General features: G+C 35.2%; 1 protein-coding gene across 1 annotated transcript in view; it reads left to right on the forward strand.

Annotated features, from left to right (window-relative positions):
- TMEM196 (transmembrane protein 196) overlaps window positions 1-26,193 on the forward strand; it is a 210,511-nt gene that overhangs the window by 100,196 nt on the left and 84,122 nt on the right. The window contains exon 3 of the mRNA XM_060108597.1: window positions 8,680-8,764. Within this exon, the coding sequence (XP_059964580.1) occupies window positions 8,680-8,764 (85 nt within the window). The remainder of the gene's footprint in view (window positions 1-8,679; window positions 8,765-26,193) is intronic.

A 26,193-nucleotide genomic window follows, 5' to 3' on the forward strand; every position in this document is an offset into this window, starting at 1 on the left:
TATGTTGGGTTAGGTCCCATTTGTTTATTTTTGCTTTTATTTCTTTTGCCTTGGGAGAGTGATCTAAGAAAATATTCGTGCAATTTATGTCCAGGAATGTTTTGCCTCTGTTTTCTTCTAGGTATCATGTCTTATATTTAGGTCTTTAAACCATTTTGAGTTTATTTTTGTATATGGTATGAGGGAGTGTTCTAATTTCATTGCTTTACATGTAGCTGTCCAGCTTTTCACACCACTTGCTGAAGAGACTGTCTTTTCTCCATTGTATATTCTTGCCTCATTTGTTGTAGATTAATCGGCCATAGGTGTGTGGATTTATTTCTGGGCTCTCTATCCTGTTCCATTGATCTATATGTCTGTTTTTTTGTGCCTATACCACACTGTTTTGATGACTATAGCTTTGTAGTATTGTCTGAAGTCTGGAAGGGTTATGCCTCAAGCTTTGTTCTTTTTTTATTGCTTTGGCATTTCTGGGTCTTTTGTGGTTCCATACAAATTTTAGGATTATTTGTTCTAGTTCCGTGAAAAATGCATGACAGCAATTTTAAGATGCCATAAACTGTTTCATAGATAGATTTCAGAGATGCTAAAAAGGAGGGAGGGAGAATATATCCTAGAATCAATGAAACAAGATAATGGAACTTTATATTTTCAAGTAGACTATATCTGAATAAAAGATTTATATATGAAATAGAGTATTTATATAATCTCTGACAATGAGAAATAATTAATTTTTGATGCCCCTACAATAATTTCCAGAAACAAGTATAAAAATTCTTAGTCATAAACAAAGCACCCATAAAATTTTGTTCTTAGTAATACCAACTATCAAACAGGGTTCTCCTGATATTGCAGGATATCATGAAGCAAAGGTAATGGAAGGATCACAAACTTTGGGATCACAAATAGCCAGCGTAAAATATTGCTCTATACATGACAAAGAAAATATTAATTAACCTCTCTGACATTCACCATCTTCATTTTTAAAATAAGTGTGATAACACCTGTTTTTGCGAGTATTAGGGATCATGTGAGGCCTCTTGCACTGTGCCTGGTACATGGCAGGCACTTAATATATTTCTAATGCTAATATTAGGAGAAATAGGAATACTTTGCCAGTGAGTAGAAAAAGTTATGCAGGCTGGTTTGATTTTTGAGATTGTAGTCAATTGCAGCTTTACTTTTCTAAGTTTAGCCACTATACTTCCTCAAATTTATTTTAATTCTATTCCAAAAGGAGCACCCTATTCAAAGGAGAGGCAGAGACTTCAACCCTGCTTAACAGAGTCTAGTTTTGGCTGTTACCTCCAAGCACATAAAGCTGTGCGGAAGCCTGAGTGTAGTGCCTTTGGATCATGCCCATAGTGCATATGGGAAGCACATAGGATAAAACAGGCCTGTGGCATAAGTATCACAGTTTACAATGGAGAGATTCAGAAAAGCTTTTTTCCCAACTTCCCAAACAGGTACAGCTGGCCCTTCATATTCACATGTTATGCATCCATGGATTCAACCAACCATGGAACGAAAATAATAAAAAAAAATTCCAGAAAGTTCCAAAAAGCAAAATTTGAATTTGCTATGTGCTGGCAACTATTTACATAGCATTTCCATTGCATTATGTTTTGTAAGTAATCTAGAAATGATTTAAAATATACAGGAAAATGTATGTAGATTATATACAAATACTATCCATTTTATATAAGGGACTTGAGTACTCTCAGATTTCAGTATCTGAGGGGGGTCCTGGAACCAATCCCTCATAGATACCAAAGGATACTATATTTTGACATTTTTGTTTGGTTAAATTTTTCAGCATTTTATAAATTATTTTTTCAACACCTTAAACTTATACAGTGCTGTATATCAATTCTATCTCAATAAAACTGGAAGAAAAAATGTATGAAAAGTCAGGCTTTGGCAATTAAAAATAATTTTCATATCTTTAATTCCCTCCTTTTACTTATTTCTCACAACATTACCCTGTAGTCGTTTGGAGTCTGTTGTAGATTGGATTGAAAGATAGCCATGCAATTTCTTACAACTCCATTAGAGAATGAACAATTACAATATTAAGGGTGAAGATTTTGTGGCACAGGGTCTCACAAATTGGTGTCTGAGATAATCTGTTACCTCATACATAAATGCCTGAGGTAGAGTTGGTTTGTTGGACAACAAACCTATTTTCTGTTCTTCCTAAGCACACAGCTAGGTAATATCTTCTCATCCTGCTCCCAGGAAGACAGGGCCATAAGTCAGAATTGTAATCAGTCAAATGGGAATTGAGGTGATGGGTGCCTCTCTAAGCCATAAAATCTCCCTCACAGTTACCCTTGCTCTTTCCCTGTCCACTGGCTCACAGAAGATGATCAGGTTCAATGTGGAAACCACATGATGAAGATGGTAGGGCCCAAGATGGAAGGATCCTGGATCTCTGAATTATCACTTAGAGGAAAGTTGCTCTGAGATCAGGAATATCTCAGAACTTGTGTCAGTGAGCTGTAAACTTCTATTTTGAGACACTATACATTTTTTTGTATGTTTGTGCAGGGTTAAAAGTGGTATTTGTTGTGTCATTTTGGTAAATTGTCTACCTATAATTAAATATTTTACCTACTTGAACGCACTGGTAAGAGACATTATTTTACTTCAAGTGTCATTTTGCAGCTAAAAGATAGATGAAAAATCATAAACGGTGTGCTAGAGGCATTGTTTAATACGGCTATGTATGTAATAAAGTTCTAGGTTGTGGGACTTAGAGCATGCATCTCAAACCAAATCTGTGCATTTGAATAAATGAAGGATTTTGTTAAAATCACATTCTGATTTGGTAGGTCTGGGGTAAGGCCTGAGATTCTGTGTTTCTAATAAGTTCTCAGGTGTGCCTCATGCTGCTGGTCTGCAGACCACACTGTATATAAGGAGCAAGGCTGTAACTAGAGCATTCTCTTTCCCTCACTGGATATGAAACCTCTAGTCTTCTCTACAGGTTTAACTCTCCTGGTCAAGTCTTTTGTTATGGATTGAATTGTGTCGCTCCCCCCCTCGCTCCCCGCCACCAAAGAGTTGTTGCTGACCTAACTACCGGTACCTGTGAGTGCGACCATATGACCGTATATGGAAATAGGGTCTTTGCAGATGTAATCAAGTTACAATGAGGTTATTAGGGTGCACCGTAATCCACATGACTGGTGCCCTAATAAGAAGAGGGAAATTTGGACACAAAATCTTGCAGTGAGAACACCATGTGAAGACTGATGGGGAGATTGGAGTAATGCATCTATAAACCAGAGAATGCCAAGGATTTCTGGTTGTCCCCAGAAGCTGAGAGGCATGGGACAAATTCTCAGAGTTCTCAGATGGAAACAACCCTGCTGACACCTTGGTTTTGGACTTCTGGCTTTCAGAACTGTGTGACAAATTTCTGTAGTTTTAAGCCATTTAATTCTGAAATACTTTGTTACAAAAGACCTAGGAAACTAATACACTTTTGTATGCTGTAATGTCAGACTGCTGTGATGTTTAGCATAATACTTATCAATGAGAGGATGAAAGGAGATGGATGAATATCTTTTTTTCCTTATCTTTATAAATAGTAAAGGAATTTAAAATGATTCATATCTTCTCATTACCCACACCAAAAGTTTTTTGGTTTCTTTTGTCAGTGAATCACTGATTCACTGATTACCCAGGATTCATTAATCAGTGAATCACTGATTACCCAGGATGTCAGGAATGTTTAACTGCTTTGTGAAAGTTAAGCATGAGAAGTCTTTGTGGGTTGTTTTTTTTTCTTCCTGACATACAGTTTACTTAGTGCATTTTCTACCGGATTACCTCCTCTGCATGGAAGATAGCAAAATGACCTAAAACTGCCCTGGGGGCTACAGAACTGTTACGCTTCTGAGAAACTGAGCCCTCAAACTAATTTTTCTCAGAATTCCAAGTGATAAAAATGTTAAGTATATTTTCCCCTTTTTTGGTAATGAGTCAAATGGATGTCAGTTCATTAGCGCTCTTTATTCCTCATCTTCCTGCTCTTTCCTGGAGCTCTTCACACAGATATATGTAGGCAAAGAAGTATGGGGTAGTTTTTCCTCTGTCAGCTGTATGAAGGAAAGTTACTGTCTACTTCTCTGTAGAAAGGGGGACATTTGGTGGAATTAAATAAGGAATCCAAGGTAATATAGCATTAAGAATATTCTCCCTTTATTATCCAAATAACCATCCTGAAGGAAAGATGATAACACATTTTCATAATTTAAATACACATGAGTAATTGCAACAGTGAAAGTGATATTTGTTGTTCTTATTGTTTTGGGAAAGTGCCTATCATTAAATACTTTATCTAATTATACATATAAGCACTGGTAAGAGACATCATTTTATTTCAAGTGGCACTTTTGCAGCTTGAAAAGGAAAAAAGAAAAAAATAATAAACACTGTGCCTGTGGGGATAGATTATGCCAAGGCGGAACAAGAAACTACGCTAAACTTAATCTGTGGATGCTGGGTTCTCTTGCTCTTTGGTGAATATATTTAACTCAAAATATTTTCCCCTGGATTTTCCGATAATGAAGAATAATGACATAAAGCATGGCACAGTGTTCTGCTCCTGAATTGACTTAGTTTGTGTGGATGCTGTGCAGCACCCTGTCAGGATGGAGGCACTCATTCCCTCAGATGCTGGAAATTTACGTCACTCAGGGCCATCAAGGCCCAAGATTTCTTTCTCAAGGTGAGACAACTCTGGAGGACCTCCACAGCTCCCTGTGGGATTGTCCAAGAACTTGGCTGTAATTGTATCACAGTTCAACGCGTATCCTATGATCTTCACTCACTGACTGGTGTTGATCCTAGGAATGCTCCCAGCAAAATCTCAGAATCTCAGTCTGTTTTTCAGGTAACCAAGTTTCAACAGCTTATAAATTAAAGCAACGTGAGATAAATAGTCAAGAATACTGAATGGTGATAGTGAATACTGGTACTGGTAGTGATATTGAATATTGATAGTGAAGGACTCTGTTACTTGATCTAGTAGATATGTTAGATAAAATAATGATCTCCCAAAAGATATCCATGTTCTAATCCCTGGAACCTGTAAATATGTTACCTTACATGTCAAAAGGGACTTTGGAGATGTGATTATCATTAGGATCTCCAGATGGGTAAATTCTACTGGATTATCCAGACGGGCCCAATGTAATCTCAAGGGGCTTTAAAAGTGGGGAAAGGAGGCAGAAGAAATCAGAGAAAGATATGTGACAATGGAAACAAGGTCAGAATGATAAATATGAGAAGGTCTCAAACCACGGCTTCTGGCCTTTAAGATGGAGAAAGGGGATCACAAGCCAAGGAATGCAGGGCGGCCTCTAGAAACTGGAGAGTCAGCGCCTACAGCCTCCACAAAGAAATGGAGCTGACACTTTGATTTTAGGACTTCTAACCTAAAGAACTGTAAGGTAATAAATTTGTGTTGTTTTAAGCCACCAAGTTTGTGGTCCTTTGTTAGAACAGCAATAGAAAAGTGATACAGTATATTTCTTATGCATGTTCAATTATGTAAACTGTAAAATCAGTGTCATCATTTCATGATCACTAACATTGGATAAAACGGCCTGCCTGCGGTAGTGAACTTGCTCTGAGACCATTCTTCACTGCCTGCCCCATTTTGGTGATCACATTTTATTCTCAACCCTATATGCTTACAGTGCAATTTACATTATGAGTATTAAATTACATCATGATCTTACATTGTCTGGCATAGAACAGGCGCTTAATAAACATTAGTTATTTATGTTATTACATCATGGTTCAATGATTCATTCATTCAAGAAATATTGTATGAGCCCTTACTATGTGCTAATAATTGTTTTCCCAAGTTTCTTAATGACCACGTAGAGATAGAACTGAAATTGGTCTTCAGGATTTGAGAATCGTAGGTCACAGGTACAATACCCATTACTGTATCCACAGTTAACTAATTTAATGTTTAATTAATTAATTAACAAATGGCTTTGATCATTTTTATTCAGTGTGGACGGACTCACGTTATCCAGTGGAGGCCATATGAAAATACCTTTCATCAGCCCAAAACACGTAAACCACACACGGCATTTTCCCTACAGTTCTTGAAAAAATGTGATTGTAGTATACTTCATTGAAAATGGAGGAGAAAACTTCAGAGCATTTGAGGTTATGACATTGAAAATGGAGGAGAAAACTTCAGAGCATTTGAGGTTATGACCAAATACCTATTTTTACCCTTAGGTTATTTGACTAGAACAGCATATACATGTTCAGTATTTCATTAAAAAGCACATTCCTGCTCAGAGACATAACAGATATATTTGCAGTGAAAGAATTTTATTTTCCTATTACAGACTCTGCCAGAACCACATGGAAAAAGACCAAAGGATTTATTACCTTTAAAATCCATTCATTTAGTTTTGAAAGGCTTTCTCTAAATACGAGTTGAAATGATTGTATTACTTTCAGTTCTTACTGAAGTGTTTATAAAGTCATCAAAGAAACAGTTAACAAAATATAAGACAAAGAGGAGTATAACTATATAGGCTCAATAAATCAAATGCAACGAAATGCCTTTTATTAATCAAAATTGTTAAAAAATAAAAGGAAAATTGTAGAAACTATTTTGTGAAACCTAAAGAGTCATTATAGGGGTGAATTTTAGTTTAGTGTTTGATTATAAGTAAACCTTTAAACATCCATTTATTTCATTTACAAAGAAATGGCCCAGTGAAATCAAACACACAAGAGGAAAGAAATGGTAGGAAATGTTTTCCTTAGTGGGCTTGTATTATGATGGTTAAAGTCTCTATTCTCAGTGGAGAATAGTGCCATTAATAGATTTGAACATGGCAAACATAATTCCTTAGGTGTTTCAGCAGATTCCAAAACCAAATCCACAATCTTATACCATTAAGGCTAATGTGAAATTATTAACAAAATTACAAAGAGAACTGAAGGAGCCTTCAAAATATGCTAGTAGAAACTTCTCATTTTATAGAAAAGGGAATTGAAGCCTGAAGAGATATATACTACAATCCAATTAATGAGTCACCCAAAATTAGAAGATCCAATATTTAGTTGTGGAACCTTGTTTTTGACTGCTAGTGTGTTGTCCAATTTTATCTCCACCTCACTTAACAGACTTTGTTCAAAATGCCTTTTGACTGTTTTCCAAGATCCAGACCACAGTCAAGTGAGATTTGCTTCTAAAGTTTCCTAGGTATGTGCCCCAAGGTTTTGAAAGTAATTCTAAATAAAAGTAACAAATTGTTTCCAAGGTAAGTTAGTATTGTCTAGAGCAGCACAATCCAATAAAAATATTTTCTAATAGATACATTGAAAAAGTAAAAAGTAACAGATGAATACATTTTAGTAATACATTTTATTATTTAACTCAACATATCAAACAATTATTTCAACATGTAATAAATGTTTTAAAAATTAAGTAGGTATTTTATATTCTTGTTTTATACTCAGTCTTCAAAATCAGTGTGGATTTTACATTTACAGCACATATCAATTTAGACTAGACATATTTCAAGTGCTCAGTTGCTAATCATGGCATGTGGCTACCATATTGGACAATATGTATCTAGAGTGACAACCATTATTCAAATCCTGCATTAAAATTAAATTACTTTAGTCTAATTATAAGCATGAATAACTTGAATAAATAATGGAACTGGCAGTTTTGGATTCCCTAAATATTAGAAATTATATTTATATTCTGGACTTCATATTACATGTATATTGAATTTCTCATCTTTTCTCTTTTTTTCCTTTTGTTTCTCTCTTTCTTCTTTTCTGCTGTGTTCTGGGAGAATTCCTCTAACTGCCCTTCTAATTCATGGCCTTAATTTTCCATAGTATCTTCCATAGTATCTTATCAGTTCTTCAAGGTCTCCATTGCACATTTAAATTTGATAATTTGGTTTTTTGACAGGCTCTATTTCTGGATCTTGGATGATTCTCTTTGATAGATTTAATTTACCCTTCGATCTCCCTGATATTATAAAGTGTTTATTATTAATTTTCTCCCTTCTTTGCGTTTATTTCATTTGGTTACTCAGAATACATGTCTCCTCTTTTATACTGTGTAATCTTTGTATAATAAATATTATATTGGTCATTTATTACAATGTTCTGTGGCAAAACAGTGGAGTACATGTGTGGAGGCCCAGGTAGTTAGGGTTTGAAGCAACTAAGCACACAGCTTCACCAGCAAGAGGTTTCAAATGACGTTATTTAAATGTACCCCAGAGGGAACATCACAATAAAGATTGTAGGAAATTAGTTTGCTGAATTTTAGTGACACTCAAGATATGCAGGTCATCGGAATGGCAACACATCTCTGGCATGAACAATATGTAAATATCCTGTTTGTCCAGGTGCTGAACATCTTTGGAGTAAAACATGATACTAGACACACTGTGCAAGGTCTCTGTTACTGTGTAGAGGACTGCGTAGTCAAACTCAACTAAAGCTAGGCTGATTCTGCTGTCACATGTGTTTGCATTCTTGTCAGTGTGCCTGAGGACAGAAGATACATCCCCACGTTTTCAAGAACTTGTATGAAGTTTTGTATCTTCCTGTTAATAAATGTGGTTCATTGGCATATTTGGTCTAAACTTACTTTTATTTTAACAGGCCACCTGATAACCAGATGCCATGCAGTATACACTCAACCCTAATCTTCAAAGGCCACCGAATGTTGAGTAGCCAGCTGGATCAGGTCAGTTTAAAATGATTGGTTTGGTCTTTTTTTCCCATTGCTTTCTTAATCCTCATGAAGAAAAGTCTAAAATTTTGTTATTGTCATGTAAGTACCTGTTAGATGTTATGTGGATTTCTGTTAAAGAGTAGTTCTTATCAAAAGGGAAAGAGGAAAATTTCTCCTTTCTCTAGTTTTATTTGGTAGTTTGTATTACTTGCGTGGTGTGGAGAGGGAGTATATAGTTAGGACAGCTAAGAAGCAGACTGAGGGGGCTTCCCTGGTGGCACAGTGGTTGAGAGTCTGCCTGCTGATGCAGGGGACATGGGTTCGTGCCCCGGTCCGGGAAGATCCCACATGCCGCGGAGCGGCTGGGCCCGTGAGCCATGGCCACTGAGCCTGTGCATCCAGAGCCTGTGCTCCACAATGGGAGAGCCCACAACAGTGAGAGGCCCATGTACCGCAAAAAAAATAAATAAATAAATAAAAAAGCAGACTGAGGAGTCTTACCATCTCTGATTGGCTTGCATGACTATGCAGGTAGTATACCTGAGGCAGACAGGTATTCTTCTTCCAGGACTGGGGCAGTGCCCACAATCTTACATGCAGTCAAGATTGTCTCTGTCCCCCGAATCCTGCAAAAGTTGCTCACAGTTTCTGCCCCTCACTGTTTTCTCCTACCTGTCCGTGTAGCAATGACTGCTTGGTGTTCCACAATATTATGAACCAGATACAGACAAGTAAACTCTAAGGGTTTTTATTGATCACATAGTAATTTTCATTCCATGAGGGAAAGGCAAGAAAAGATTTTTAAAGCCTTGATATTACAAAATACTTTCCAGCATCATTTCAATGTTAGCTCTTCCTATCACTACAGTCCAACGAGATTCCATTAAATAAGGTCAGAGGTGTATAACTTTCCTTTTATGTGGTCCTTCTGTAGTCTCCATCCTTGGCCTACAAGCACAGCATTATATTTGAGATGACCTAGGATTATAATGATTCTACAGATCCCAGGGAATGGGTTCCTTCAGAAAGCCATAAATAAAACATCTATAACTCCACTCCTGTTACCTTCTGAGGCATAACTGAGATAGCAGAAATAATCTAAAATGTTTATTAGTTTCCAATAAGGGAAAGTCATTAAACAAATGTAGGGCCATTCACAGCAAATATTCATCTTAAAAACATGATGGCAAATTAGATCAGTACTTTGCAAAACAAAATAAAACAAAAAAAAACACACAAAGGATTTATATTTTGTACTTGCATTTACATGTTTGCTAATTCATTCCAGTTATGTTTTAATTGTAAACATCTTTATAATCAGTACTTTATCTTCATCATTTCAGACCTTCAAAGTTTTAATTGTTAGTCTTCTACACTTTCAAATATGATTGTTATTCTTTTATTTCACATTTATATGATAAATATAAGGGAATTTAGGAAGGAGGAAAGTTCAATGTCAAATGGAATTAAAATCCTAACTTGAAAAACATGTTAGAGAGCACTCACAATTCTTGGCTTTTTCATCAACTCCAATTTCAAATATTTGTTGTATGATGATTTTACTTTTTCCTTTCTCTGCCCTGGAAGAAAAGTCGGCAATATTTTAATATTATGACGCATTATATTTGCTCTTTCGGTTGATTCTCAGAAAATGCCTGCAGAGTCTCACTGTATGCCCAATGCACAGAATTTTTTAAAGGCGTTGTTGTTTTTCTTCAGGCATGCACTTAATAATATGAAAGCTGCTTGATTACTAAAAGACTCAACTCAAAGGAAACTGATTTCATCTTCTCATGTCTATGGTTTCATTTGTAAAAGGCTGAAAATGTGTACTCCCTATATACATGAAAAATAGCCCAACACATAATCTTTTATTTACTCAACACAGCGTTTCCTATTTTGAATCTGTGTATTCTAATAGGATCAAATTGTTTTCCCTTGTGATGATCTTGTAATGAGGATGCTGCATAATTGGAGGAGTAATTGATTCAAAGGAATTGGGAGTTGGGGAAAATAAGTAAAAGAAATTCCTGGAACTGTTTACCCTAAATGACTCCAAAAATGATACTTTACATTCTAAATGAAGATAAAAACAAAACACAATGCTGTTTTTTGCTCAGAATATTTTAAAGCATTGTATTTGAGGCCCAGTGAACGAAGAGCTGTTTGAAAGCTAATTGCAAGCATTGCAGCAACAGAAGCAGAAGCATATAGTTCAGGTAGAATGAACATAAATGTCAAAAAGGCTTCTGTCAGAAGGAAAATTCTGAACCCTGATAGTTCTCACTTCCAATTATAGTAGCAGATACAGTATCAAGAAAAGACTGCAATGAAATTCAAGTGCTGTACTCAGCTGATGGCTATTCTTGTGTTGCTTTCTCTTTTAGCAAATTAGTCCTTCCAGGACCTATCTATTGTGTAAAAGTCTTGCATTTATGTATATTGATTTTCCCTCTTCTACAGTATAATATGTTATTATATGTGATCAGCTAATTTCTCCTTGAGTCTTTTTTTGTATGACAAGGTAGGATTTCGGACATTCAAAATCAAATGTCTAGCTGTTACATTTCCAGTGACTTCAGAACAAGCTTGAAATACGAGAAATATTGGTAAAACTATCTGAAGGTTGATGAATCTCAATAGAGACAAAAATAATGCAGAAATAGATCAACAAATATCATTAATACTCCAACCTAGTAAACAAAAGGAAAAGTCATTAAGATAGAACTCAGCAGAAGATGAACAGACATTTTCCTTTCAATCTAAGTATGTAATTATTCTAGAATTGTAGGTATATAAACTATATGCTATTATTTTGTTTGCCATTACATATGCCAATGTACTCAAACTCAGTGACCAAGGAACTTTACTGAAGTGGTTTTTAGCTTTAATTTTAGGTCAAAGGGACAAATGTAAAAGAAACAAATGAATACAATAACTTATTTTTTTTAAATACAGGCAGTTATAGGTGTAATGAAAGCTTACCTGTGCCCTTTATGAGTTACATGAGAGTAACTACATAAAACTATAGCATAATGATACTAAGTCCTCAATTAGTTAATAAAAGTTAATTATGTTTAATATTTAATTTTTGTTACTATGACAAGAAAGCAGTAAAATAGCGATAGATCATTTTAATCACAAGGTTTGAAACCAAAGGGTAGTATGGAATTAATCAATAAAATTAAACTAAGCACTATACTCACCTGAAGTTTAAAATGTTGCTGAACTTTGAGACCTATTTTATTATCATTTAGGATTATTTTTGTTAAATTACATGAAGATAACTATGTATTTGAGAATATGAAAATTTTTTCAACCAAAATTATGTAAAGGATAAACACATGAGCTCATAGCTAATGAGTATAATAAAATATTTTTCCCTTGACCTTTTCTATTTTATCTGGTTTGATCATCTATTTGAGGAAAAGCTCTTGAAAAGCTATTTAATAAGTAATAAAGTATCCCTTTCCAAAAGGCATAGTCCTAAGGATTTAGAAATGTAGTCCTGAGGATTAGAAAGAATTTACTTAGGAGGGAAATTATATAGCGATTAAAGAACACTACTGCTACAAATTATATCAGGGATTTTACAGAGGGATTCTATTTAACTCCTTGAATACTGCAGCATTAAAGCTTAGAGTATGATGTTACCAAAGTGATTATATTATTAAAAAGATTGGTAAAACCCAGTTACCAGTATGCGAGAATGACACTGTTATTTTAAAGGATAGCCAGGTTGTTCAATATTATTAAAGTCAATAATAAACAGAGTAGAAAGTAAGCAAAGGAATTCATTTATCTTGTACAGCTGGAAAAATATCTTTATATTTTGAATTACAGAACTTACACACATATTTTAATTAACTCATTCACAGAGACTAATTAATATGTCAGAAAATTAGCACTAGTTATAGTGTCAATAACTCAGTTCTATTGAATTTTAATCCTAGCATAGAGAGGAATCATTTCCAGGGAAAAAATAATACTTTTAAATTAAAATTCCTTGCATTTTCAAAATTTAATAAGCCAGTAAGATGGAATTTGGATTCTTCAGTAATTCAGCTTATTCAGATAAATCCAAATGTCTTTAAAAGACTAAATGATTTCAATCTAGGAACCAGCCTAAACAAGTTTTGACCTTTGATATCTGAAATTTGTTATATCAGCCTTGTTTATAGAAAATAAGAAAGTACTTGAAAATTAGGACATTATAAAGAGAACAAAACTGTATTTAGTCTATTGAAGCAGCTTATCAAAAACTTAACATGAAAAGCATTTTTGTTATAAAATTTTTAAATAATACAAAGCTTCATGTTCCATAAGGAGCACACTCAACCAAACCTGTTTATAACTTCGTATCTTATAGTTTCCACTGGAAAATCATCTCTATAATTATAGGCTTGGTCTTTTGTAATATATAACTATAAGTATACAATATATATTCATCTATCTCCAATATGCAACTTGGAAAAAAAGAGTGCTTTGACTCTTTGAAATAGAGGGATATTAAATTAAAAAATCAGGAATTCCCACACCTGCCAGAGATGTAACTCTTCTTTGTTGTTACATGTCATATATTTGGAAAAGTTCCTGACAAGAGTGTGGATGTCAGGGGAATAGGCTACTAATTTCATTTCCATACTGATTGATAAAAGGTTATGAGTTGAGTCACATTTGTCAAGTAACATAGATCCTTTTTTGATTTTCCTTTTCTTCAGTGCCTGGAGCTTGGTAATAGGTGCTTTAAAAACATTTATTTAAATTTTTAAAAAAGGTAGAAAGACTGTTTAGGTTGTGAATAACACAACCTAAAAAAACAAAAACAAAAACAAAAGAGGAAGAAGCATCCTGTTTCACCCAAGGTCATGGTGATGATACCTTTGTGAGAGCAGAAGACATTACTGACCTCAGCCTGGTTTGTATTTGAGGATATTCTGTATATTCCTTGTGACAGTTCAAATTCAATAAAAACCACCCCTCTAGGGAGGTATAGAAATGTACTGAAATGTGGTTATTATACCTGGCTCCATTGTTGCAATTCATGCCTGTCTTCAGCTTTAGTACTATTGAGGAGATCAGGAATGCTGGGCTTATCTTTTGTATTTTCACACTATGAGATGACTCTCAAGTCAAGATAGCTAACTGTACTTTTACTTTTAAATCAAGAGTTGCCTTCTCCATTGGACATTGGTACACCTGACTGATATCGATGGTACATTCCCTAAGACCAACAGCATACCCTGTTCAGTTTATCCAAAAGTAAATACATTAACTACTCCCCAACTCTGTCCCACACCTAATAATATTCTTTCATTATATACTTTTTCTTGTTGGTTACAAGTCACTTGTAAAGAAAGTAATTGTCCTTCTAATACCCATTTCTCCTTCTTGTTTGGTAACCCAACATTAAATATATTCAGAGTGGCAAAGTGTTCAGATAAAGTACACTTCCCAGCCACCCTTGCCACTAGGTTTGACCATGTTACTAAGTTCTGGCCAAAGAAATAAATGTGGAAGTTGTTAGGTGAGTATTCTGTGAGCCTTTTAAAAGGGAGAGAAAAGGCTGTGCTGAGCTCATTTGGTCTCTTCCACTTTCTGCTCCCTGCATGGTATATGGAAATGGTACTTAAGCTGCAGCAACCACCCTGGACCATGCACAATCTAACGAAGAAGAAAAACAGATGGTGGAGCAGCAGGTTGAAGGAGCCCGAGTCTCTGTTAACACTGCATGGCTATCATCTAGGCTGAGAATGCTTCCCACATTCTGCTCATTGCAGAGGGAAATAAACTGCTACTTATTTTAACCACTGTTATTTCTGGTATCTGTTACTAGCAGTAGAAAGCGATTCCTTACTAACACAGTACACAGAGCTCCCAAGAGTCCTTCTAGAATTTCTCTCTCCTCTGTAATCCACCCCAACTGTCTGTTTAATTTCTTAAATTTATTTCAAATTTGCTGCTTTCTCTACATCTCCACTTTCATTGCTTTAGTTCAAACACTTGTCATCTGATACCACACCATTGCTGTGGACTCTTTAATTTACCTGCTTTCGGCCTTACTTCCCTAGGGCATAGCATCCCCACTGCTACCAGAGCGTTCTCTGAAATGATGATCTGATCATAATCCTCTCTACTCCCCCTCAGGTTCAGATACCTTCCATGACTAATTTCCAACCAGGTAATGTTTTTTTAGAGTGCCAAAAAAATATGAATCTTGAGTATTGGCCTTGTCTCTGGTCTTATGCTCTAGAAGTACCAAAACACAGGTAGTTCCCTGAATACCCCTCCAATTCCTTGTCAGTGCTGTTTATTCTCTGGAATGCCTATTCTCAGGCTGTTGGTTAGAGAACTCTTATCAATTTAAAACATGTTTAAGTTTCTCTTTGAAGATTTCATGACTCCTGACTTGTTAAACACAATCTTCACTCTAAAATTCATTGTACACATTCTATTGTTTTATATCACACTGTATCATTATTATTTTTTTACATGCCTGTTTCATTTACAAGACTATGGGCAATCTAAGGACAGATAGAATGTATTTCTCATTTTCATACCTGTACCTCCAGTTTCTGTCTCAGTGTCTGGGGAATAGTTGTAGAGGCCACTCAGGAAGTATTTGAGGAATCTGGATAGTACTATAGCTCCTTTCTGAGATACTGTTAGTTAACAAACTCCCAAGAGGTGATGGCATCATGGGTCATCCTAATGGAAGCCAAAATCATTCAGGATTATTATCTACATTAAATGACCATTGGGACTATCTTGCACTAAGCTACTGTTATGTTTGGGCTAGTCAAAGAGCAAAGGTCTTGGAAAATTAGAAGAAAAACAGTTGGTGGCATAAGGATGTAAAGACTGTTTTGCTACTGTAAATGACAGCAACATTAGCTCACCTTTGCAAGTAAATAGAACAGGTTAATTATGAATTAATATTTTACTAACATTCTTCTCTATCAAGCTTCATTAAAGAGAATTCATCACTCAGTCTGTTTTCATAGGTTTAATTCTTCTCCATATCATTTGGTTGTAGTTATCTTATCATTCAGGCTCAGCTAATAGATAACAATCAATTCTATTTTTTGAAATTCAGCAAATTTAGCTACTCTTAGTACTTAATATGTTTAAATGTCTTAGATGTTTGGAAAATACTTAAAACAAGCTTCACTGTTCTGAAATACAGTCTCTTTACCAGACACATTTAAAAAATTATTTTAAGAGGAATAAGTTAGTTTAAGTACATTAGATAAAATCTTTGGCATTCAGTCTTCAGAATTTAGTGGTTAGTAGAAAAGCAATCATTTTCTGCTAATGCTTTACTTATTAGAATTGGGCATTTGATTTCCCCCATTCTAATCTATGATAATCACTGTCAGAGGGGCCCAATTTGGAGAACAACCCATTATTTCCACAGTACTGTTGGTGTCCTCTCTGTATAGTAAATCAGAAAAACAAAAAAGTTTATTTGGAACCTTACTCAACAAATAACCTTGCTGACTGATCTACTCATTGCACTGCTCTTGCAGAAATACTGCTGTGTGAACTCTGATGTAGGTGAAGTCAGATAAAACATTATTCCTTGCACCCTCAAAGACTCCAGGCTGTCTATGTACTTTTCACTGTAAATAAAATAGATATTTTAAAGTCTATAGAGATGCATGTTTCACATTTGTGGTAGAATTTTTTTCCTCTGTGCTTCAATATTGGCTTTAATAGCACTAAAATTACTGGTAGAGAAAAAAAATTCTAGTCTTACTCCCCAAAGAAAATGAAATTTGAGTAAATAGGTATGAGGATTACTTGATATTTCGTGATATTTGAACCTGCTTTTTAACTGTATGCCATGGCAGTTTCCCTAGCTGAATTTTAAGTTACTTTCCTAGGGTCGTAGAGCAAGTAACTATTGGAGGTAGGATTCACTTCTGGGTGAGCTGGTTCTGGAGTTTCCACATTAACCATTTTTTTCTGTAGTGTCTCCAATGGACATTATGTTGATATTTAACAAAGCATGTTCTATTCAATTCAAAATGATTCAACAGAATTTATTGAGAACCTACTATGATCTAGGCCCAAGATGCCTAACTCTGTAGAGCTCAAGTCTGAATAAGGAAAAACGATGGACAATTAACCTAATAAATAAATGGGTAATCTACTCTTTTAGGAGATTGTAAGCACACTGTGGGGAAAAAAAAGACGAAAACAAAAACATAAAGAAGAGCAGGTGTAAGGGAGACTGAAATAGTTGGGAATGGATTATTTCTGAATTGTTTCTTATTTGTTAACACGTACCCTCTCTGAGTAACAGCTTTATCAACCAGAGAACAGTGCTTGTATACAGTTTATGTAGATATAATAAAATGAAGTCTTACAGCCTCCACTCATTTCCAAAGTTATTTAGGTTAGCATCTTTTCTCCTACCCCTTCAGTGAGGTTATGCCATATATTGTATATAATCAGATGTTTTAAATCGCAGTCTGCATTCCATCCTGGGATCTGATTTCCTAAGTGATTCTGGTTTAAAACAAAGTTTTTACACCAAGGTGCACTTTTTCTGCTATAAAGTTCTATGAGTTTTGACAAATGCACACTGTCATGTAGCCATCACTACAGTATCATACAAAATACATTTTCCCCACAGCTTATTGGGAAGGCTTCCTGCTGGAATCCAGAATGCAGTCAACAGGAACCACATCCTTTGACTGCATGGGCTCTTCTTGTATCTTAAGTCTGCCGGCTTTCAGACTGGAACCCATACCATTGGTTCTCCTAGTTTCAGGCCCTTGGACTCAGACTTGACCTAAACTTTGATTTTCTTGATCTTGTCAACTGCAAATCTAAGGACTTCTGAGCCTTCATAATTGTTTGAACCAATTCTACCTTCTGTTATATATTCTTCTGAATATACATATATATATACATACACACACACACATATATGTATACATCCTATTGATACCCTATTTTTATCTGGAAAACCCTAACTACTAATACAATAGCTTATTTCTTTTTGTATTTATATTATATTGTATGGATGTACTCATTTGTTTATCCATTCACCTATTGAAGAACATCTTGGTTGCTCCCAGCTTTTAGCAATTATGAATAAAGCTGCTGTAAACATTCATGTGTAGGTTTTTGTGTGGACATAAGTTTTCAGCTCGCTTGAGTAAATACCTAGGAGCACAATTGCTGGATTGCACGCTGAGACTTTGTTCAGCTTCCTAAGAGACTATCTTCTGAAGTGGCTATACAGTTTTGCATTCCCACCAGCAATGCATGAGCTCTCTGCAATCCTCACTTCACTTGGTATCGATTTTTTGCATTTAACCATTCCAGTAGGTGTGTGGTGGCATCTCATTGTTGTTTTAATTTACATTTCCTTAAAAACAAATTATTTTGAGCATTTTTTCATATAGTTATTTACCATCTATCTATCTTCTTTGGGGAGATCTTTGTTTATATCTTTAGTTGAGTTATTTCCTTATTGAATTGTAAGAGTTCCTTGTATATTTTGGATACAAGTCCTTTATCAGATATATGATATGCAAATATTTTGATATATTACACATTCAGTTCTCTGTCTTTGGTTTATTTTTTCATAACATATATTTTTTTAATGGTTAACCTCCTAGTTTCCAGGATTGTAATAGTTTGAAGCAGCCAGGAAGCAACAGCACTGAGATCTCAATGGACTTGTTGCCAGTAACTTTATGGAGGTAATTTTGTCCAAGGATGAGAGCTCTGGTCCAAGGCCCAAGTGATACAGCTGCTCAGCCCCCTGGTGGTTTGTTTAACATTTCTACAATGTTATTATCCCACCAAGTGCATGGGGAACAGTAATTCCAGGTCAAGCTAAGTCAGGTATCACAGTAGGGAAGGATGTTATGATCCATCGGTCCTGGAGGAGGAGAAAAGGCCCTTTTCTGCTGATTCAGAATTGTGGTCTTTTCAGGTGATAGATGATACAAAGAGAAGTCATTTCGATGTTATAATAGTGAAAATCATGATAATGAGTCAGAAATGCATCATCTTAAATACTTCAGTGGGAAAAACATACAGCCTCAGAGTCTCACTTTAAGCCTCAAATAAATTTCAGTCTTTTCCTATTCTCAAGAAGCAACTGAGGTAAGAATAATTTAGGGAGCCTCAAAACTAGTATGAAGAAATACATGTCCAATAAGACAGAGATCCTTCTTTACTATCTCCATTCCTTGCCTGTGTAAGGAATAAGAGCCATGACTCACCCTCACACACACTCACAGAGGCAAATCATTAGATATATAATAGTCTCAGGGTGTAGGGGTTAAGCGTTACCTCTGGAGGGGTGGAGCCTAGACCTCTTACCATCCTAAACAAAGACAGTCATTCTTCCTCCTCGATCCTCTTAAAATTTTACATTTAAAATATCAGAAACAAGATGGAATGCAAAGTGTCTTTGCTCAGTATCTGTTCAGACTTATCTTCTAGAACTCATGAGGTGATCATTTCCATACCCTCACTGCCCCATCTGAGAAAATAAGAACTTTGCTGCTAAGATGTTAGGGATGTTAAGGAATCTGCAATACAGCTAGAAAATAGGTAGCTCTTATTCATTTCCTATTCCCTGCTTTTTCCCTATGAAATACAAACCAAATCCATGACACTAGCCACTGCCATTATTTAGAAGCAGGTTTTCTGACTTACAGCTGAAGCCTCACGGACAGCTATGACGCCTTCATTTGTGGCTTACATTTCTCTCTTGCGGGGTGGGTAGAGGGGAGGCTCTCTATTTTGTTAAAACAACTACAAAAAAACTTCATTCATTATTTAGATGGTTTCTATCATAATATATAATCTAATTCTTAAGCTCACCAAGACAAACAAAAATTAATGTATGAGGAATTACTACCTTAACTAGAAACTGCTGCAAGGAACACAGTATTATGAAGTGTGTCTAAAGAAAATTGAAAATCAGGCAATATAAACAACTTGAATGCCAGAGACTAAACTGACATCCTAAAACCCTCATTAATGCGCCCCAAAATGCAGCTGAGCTAGCCAGATCTTGATGAGAAACACATGATTCCATAGCATGCTCATGGTGTGAGTTTTCCCCAAGTGTCCAAGTCCAAAGGAGCAAACTTGGAATCTTTGGCAAAAAGATTCCAAGGAGAATCTTGGAATCTTTTTGTCTGGAATCTGGCTGCTGTCCCATTAAGATTTCAATTTATCTTGTCCATTCTGTGAATGCCACTTACCAGCTCTTCTTAAAGTAGATGTTAACAAAGTTTCCTTAGCACAGTTTCCTTGTGCTGAACAGAAAGAAGAGAATACAAATACATGGAATTCAGAAACTGTTTCCAGACTTGGCAATCAGGTCTCCAACTCCCAGGAGAGTAGCAACCGTCTCCACACCTGGATGTCATTAAATTTTATATTGTTGTTTATGCCAATATGGAACCTGAGATGAACTTGGACACTCAAGATTTAGCAAGCACCCGGGACAACACTGCTGAAAAAGTAAATTTTGGAAATTTTGTTCTCTAAGTTTATACCACTATCTTTTCACATAAGGAGAAAAAGAACACTGCCTGTTGCCACTGCTTAAGTGACAACACTTTTAATTCAGAAAGAGGCGGTATGTTCTCCTATTGTCTTTGATAAATGAAGTATTTAATAAAGTGAAAATTAAATAATCATCTTATGAATTTGATCACAGTAGGCATGAAAAATTCTAGCTAAACAGTACCTCCAATGAGTTGGTCAGGAACATTGTCCTTGATGGGTATTTTAAGTTTACTGACAACATTTGCCGGGGGGGGTTGGGGGGGGAGCGCATGTACATAAATTAGTGTTTACTTTTCAGTTTCCCTCCCACATTGTCTGTATGACAGTGTTTCCAATCAGGAAAAATTACTCCCTCCAGGGGAAGTATCAGAATCTTGAAAGGAAGCAAGTGTAGCTTGTTCAATGAGGTACATTCAAATTAAACTATTATAAATTTGGAAGAAAATAACTCTTGCTCTTTTAAATGTGAACACATAGTATTACTCCACAAAACATGCCCTAGGCCCTACACAAGGGAATACATCAAAATCTCCTGGGGGAAAAAACATGATATTTTTATATTGTAATAATAATATACAGCCAAGGGCTTAAAAAGTTTTAAAATAATTTACTGCAAGGTATGACTCTTTAAATAACACTCTTTTTGAAATAGACATATCGCATTTTACATATTTTCAAGGACCTTCAAAGTTTCCAAAGGACTATGACCTAAATGTTACCATTACAATGTTGCTCAAAACAGTTGGAAATTTTCATCTGGAAAAGTCTAATGTAACTGATACACAAGACAGGAAAGTCCATCTCATTCCTTTATAGCCATATATACCTATTACCCATTTTTGTGTAACTTTGCAGAGCCATTGATTTGTCCCTGCCACATTCTCTGTTTACCAAATCATCTTGTATTTAATGTAGTAGTTTACTAAGATCTTGAAAAGCCTACAAAATGCAAATCACTGTGTCCTAACCTCAGAAATTCCTATTCATCTAGGTATTTTAGATAATTATGAGGTAGTTTATGGGGAACTTTGGTAAATATTACATTAATGGATAGTAATCTGCTTCCATTAAGGAAAGCTAGATGATCATGCCAAAGGTTCTGAAGACTTTTCCAAAAAAATTCCCAAGTGGTTTTGGGCAATGACACCATTCCAACAAGTGCATGGTCTCCCTTGTTAACAACCTTCAAAGGCAAAATTTGCCTGGATCTATGAATCGTTAGAAGTTTATTTTTCTAAGAAATCCACAGTGTAGTCACTTATAGTCTGTGGTATGCTATTTCTGGCTAGCTTGCTGGTTGCCTCTTTTCTCTCTGCCAGAAAACTTCTGGACCTAGCTTGTCATCCCTACATGAACTACTGTCTTCTGTGATTTTTGCTACCTGCCCTCTGCCTGGCCTTCTTCCACAGCTCCATAGGAATGATGGATTACCTCCACCCCAGCTCCCCCCACCCCTTATTTGGAGTTTCCAAGCTAGCATTAGAGTCAGACTACTATGAACAATGACCACCATCCACTGAATAACAAGCAGGGGAGCAACTAGATGATAATCACTAAGTACACAACATCTTCCTGAGTATAGCATGTTGCCTGGAGACAGAAAAAGAGGAAGTAGCTCTAATGATTTTTGTCAGTTAAGCACTTGCTTTAGATATAGAGAAACTTTTGGCACTAAGGATCATAAAACCCTGAATGTGTAATAGCTTTCTCCAGAAGTCTCTAAGGTGGTTAACATGAAATTCTACTGGAAGTCACAGAGATAAGTTAGAGTTATGAGAGTTATGTTTTCTTCTTCTTATTTCTCTTTACCAACTGAGAATGATTCCATTAACCTGGACTTCTCCTGCTTATCAAGAAAGGCTAAATATCTCTGGGTTCCTTAGCGTGAGAGTTAAGGATCCGGGAGAAGGAAGAGAGGAATGTGGTTTCTTAACTCCAAAATTTTTCAGACATCCCATTGATATTCAAGATTAAAAACAGTGTAGTGCACGCTGTAAAATATATACAGTGCTACCTTCAAATTGGAAAAAGTTTATGCTTCTTAATGTACATTTTGGGGACACATAATGTATCATTTAATTTATTTAAATTATAGCATCACTGAATTCAACAAAGTCATAATCTGAAATAGATTTTTAATTCATTGCTCTAAAGAATATCATCAATTACCTCTAAAAATATTTGTGCATTTTGTTTACACAGAGAATAAGAGTTTATTTCTAGATGTGTTTTAGAATATCAACTTTGGTATATTAAAAAAGGTAATATCAGCTTATTCTTTTCATTAATTTAGAAATAAAGCTTTTATATTTCATAGAGTTTTACAGCTAACAACACATTGAATTATTTCTAGCGTCTTTGATGCTAATTAACATACTCCTGATAAGTTTTGATAATCATCTTTATAGTGTTATAGAGCCACCTTCAGAGCATTGACTCTTAATTAGGAATTTAAGACTCTAAAAGCTACTCCCCAGGTTTAGATTAAAGTAAATTAGACACAGCATAGTGTTTATTCTGCAGCATTTTAAAATAAATCACTATACAAACAATATAACACATTCTAAGAACGTCAGCTAATTAAATATAAATTCTAGAATAACAGCTATTTGATATTTTAAAATTTAAGTGTCACCAGAGAAATCTTCAGATTATTATCAGATAATTACTGAATATTATTATTTGGATTTTGAAGTATATACAATTATTTTAGTTCAGTTACAAAGTGTTCATTCTACTTCAAGAGACAAAAATGTTTAAATGAATAAAAATGTTTATAAAATTGAAATTATAAAAATTAAAAATAAAATGATATCTCTAGTCAGAACTTAATAGTAACATAATGGTATTGATAATAAAAATAATAATGATAATAATTTACCATTATTATGATCACCTATGTTTTTACTGGTGGTAAATTTTAATAAATAAGATACCAAATATAACGTATCTTACAGATCATATTTTATTTAACCTCTCAATAATTAACTGATGCCCACTCCATCCTTCTTGAAGTGTATTTTAACTTGTATTGTAGAATCCCATGTTGTCCTGGTTTTCCTTTCCTTGGATTTCTGGTTACTACTACTCAGTCTTCATTGTAGTCAGTGCTTCTTCTGCCAATTCATTACATATCTGTGATTCTCTGGATTCTTTCTGTCCAGGGCCCTCTTCTCTCATTGGGTGTTTTATCCATTTCTATGTCTTCAACTGCTATCTCTATGACTCCCAGATCAAAATTCCTACCCCAAATGTAGGTCTGACTACCCATCTGTCCATCCGTCAACTTACTTGAGTGTTCTATAGCAGCTCCAACTCTACATGTCCCAAACCAGCCAACCCTGTACTCTAGTTTGCAGGGATCAAGGCACTGACATAGGCATTATATTTAATTCTTTCCTTCCCTTCACCTCACACATGAGCCATTTCCAAAATACATTGATTCTAACACCTAAACATAGGAATCCATTCCCCCTTTCCATTCTCAAAGATACTCTCCTAGTCTTTGGAAGCCAATATTTCTCCACAGGGTTTCCATAATATCCTGCTAAATAAGCTCACTGCATCTAACATAATCCCTCAGAATTACACTGCATTGCCAGAAAACTCTCTAAATAGAAATCTCATCCTGTCACTCATTCTTGAGCCACTTTAACCACCTTTGCATAGGTCCTGAGGTCTAAGGACCTCCATGACCTCACCTCTGCTTAATTCTCTGGCCTTGAGCATCATCACTTCCTAGTTCATTCTTTATTTATTTAAAAATTTTTCCAGATTTATTGAGATATAATTGACATATAACATTGTGTAAGTTTGTGTACAACATGATTTGATATATGTATATATAGCAAAATTATTACACATTATGGTTAGTTAACACATCTATCACCTCACATAACCATATTTTGTGTGTGTGGTGAGAATATTTAAGATCTACTCTTTTAGAAACTTCCAAGTATATAATACACTATTGTTAACTATAGTCACCATGCTGTACACTAGATCCCCAGAACCTCTTCATCTGTGACTGGAAGTTTGTGTGCTTTGATCAACATCTTCCCATTTCCTCCATCCCTAGTCCCTGGTAACCACCCTACTGTCTGTTTCTGTGAGTTTGGCTTTTTTTTTTTTTAAGATTCCACATATACATGAGTGAGAATAGACAGTATTTACCTTTCTCTGTCTGACTGATTTCTCTTAGAAAAATGCCTTCAAGGTCCATCCATGGCTTGATTGCTCATTTATTTTTAGTGATGAATAACATGCCATTGTCTGCATGTACTACAGTTTATGAATCCATTCACTCACTGGAGGACATCTTGGCTGGCTTCCAAATTTTGGCAATTATGAATAAAGCTGCTATAAACATTCATATGCAGGCTTTTCTGTGGACCTAAGTTTTCATCTCCTTTGGGTAAATATCAAGGAGCACAATTGCTGGGTCATTTGTATGGCAAGAATATAAATAGTTTTGTAAGCAGCTGCCAAAGTGCCTTCCAAAGTGGCTGTACCATTCTGCATTCCCACCAGCAGTAAATGAGACTTCCTATTGCTCCATGTTCTAGCCAACATTTGGTATGTCAGTGTTCTGGTTTTGGCCATTCTAATAGGTGTGTAGCTGAATAGTTCATTTTAAGAATCAGCTTATAGTTTATAAAACCTGCCTCTTCTCATTTGATAATAATACATGGGTTATACATTAAATGTATAAATAGCAACAAATGTAATTCTGTCTGAAATAAGACTTGAGATTACTAAATAAGTCAAAATATGTCATGCTCTTCAACATAAAGATAATATTCATATATTAATATGAATATTTTTATATTCCTCATAAATTTTCAGATTGAAACATCAAATGTAAAAGTGTAATTTGATTGCATTAGAGGGATAGTGAGCCACTAGTCCACTTGAAACACGTAAGGACTGTTTTTTAAATACATCTATAACATAGTCAAACATAGGATGTTTTTATCAAAAAATACTGAAATGTGTGAAGAAGAAAAAGCAATATAGGAAATATTAACATGTTTTAAAAGAAAAGTTTTTAAAGAAAACTTAGCATTTTCAAAACTGTAGGTTATTTCTTATAATACTGAGAGAGGTCTTACTCCCAATATTACAAAAGAGAAACCAAATTTCAGCCAAAGTAATCAAGGACTTGAAAATCCCTCAGTATCAGTTTAATTCAGGTGATAGTTGAAAAGTCAATATGCCTCGTTAAGATTCTATGACATAGAAATTAAATAACTCTCCAAAACGTGTCCACATTTATTACATGCCCTGAGGGAAGCAGGTGACCTCAAAGTCCAAGACAGCATACACAATGAAACCTAGATAAATTATTTCTTCCATTTATTTATTTATTTATTTACCGTATTGCATCCAGGCCCCATGTTAAACATTGTAGGAGTGCAAAAGTGAATCAGCTACAGTTGTGCCCCTCAAGGTGCTAATGCCTCACAGAGAAGCTAAAAGTACTTAAATACAATCTAATAAAGTGGCAAATATCATCAGAGGGATAAAGGCAAAATATTAGATTAATTTAGAGCAGGAGGATGACTTCCGCTGCCAGAAGTCTTTGTGGATCATGGCTCATATGCAGGAAAGGAAACAACTTGAGCAAAGGAAAAGGAATAAAACTGGGCAAGTGTGGGATGTAGATAAAAAAGAGCACACGCTTCAGTTGATTTAGAGCATAGAATGATTGAAATGCAATAGTAGATAACGTTTGGAAATACATACTGGGTCTAGTCTTTAGAGGACCTTGAATAGCATTGTAAGTGTAGTTCTGTAATTCAGGAACAGTGGCTAAAATATGAATCATATAATGTATTTCATTGAGAGATACCCTTAAGAGTAGATGAGAATATAATACTTCAGATCAGTAT

The sequence above is a fragment of the Mesoplodon densirostris genome, chromosome 9 (genome assembly GCF_025265405.1).
Source record: "Mesoplodon densirostris isolate mMesDen1 chromosome 9, mMesDen1 primary haplotype, whole genome shotgun sequence".
In the NCBI taxonomy this organism is placed as follows: Eukaryota; Metazoa; Chordata; class Mammalia; order Artiodactyla; family Ziphiidae; genus Mesoplodon; species Mesoplodon densirostris.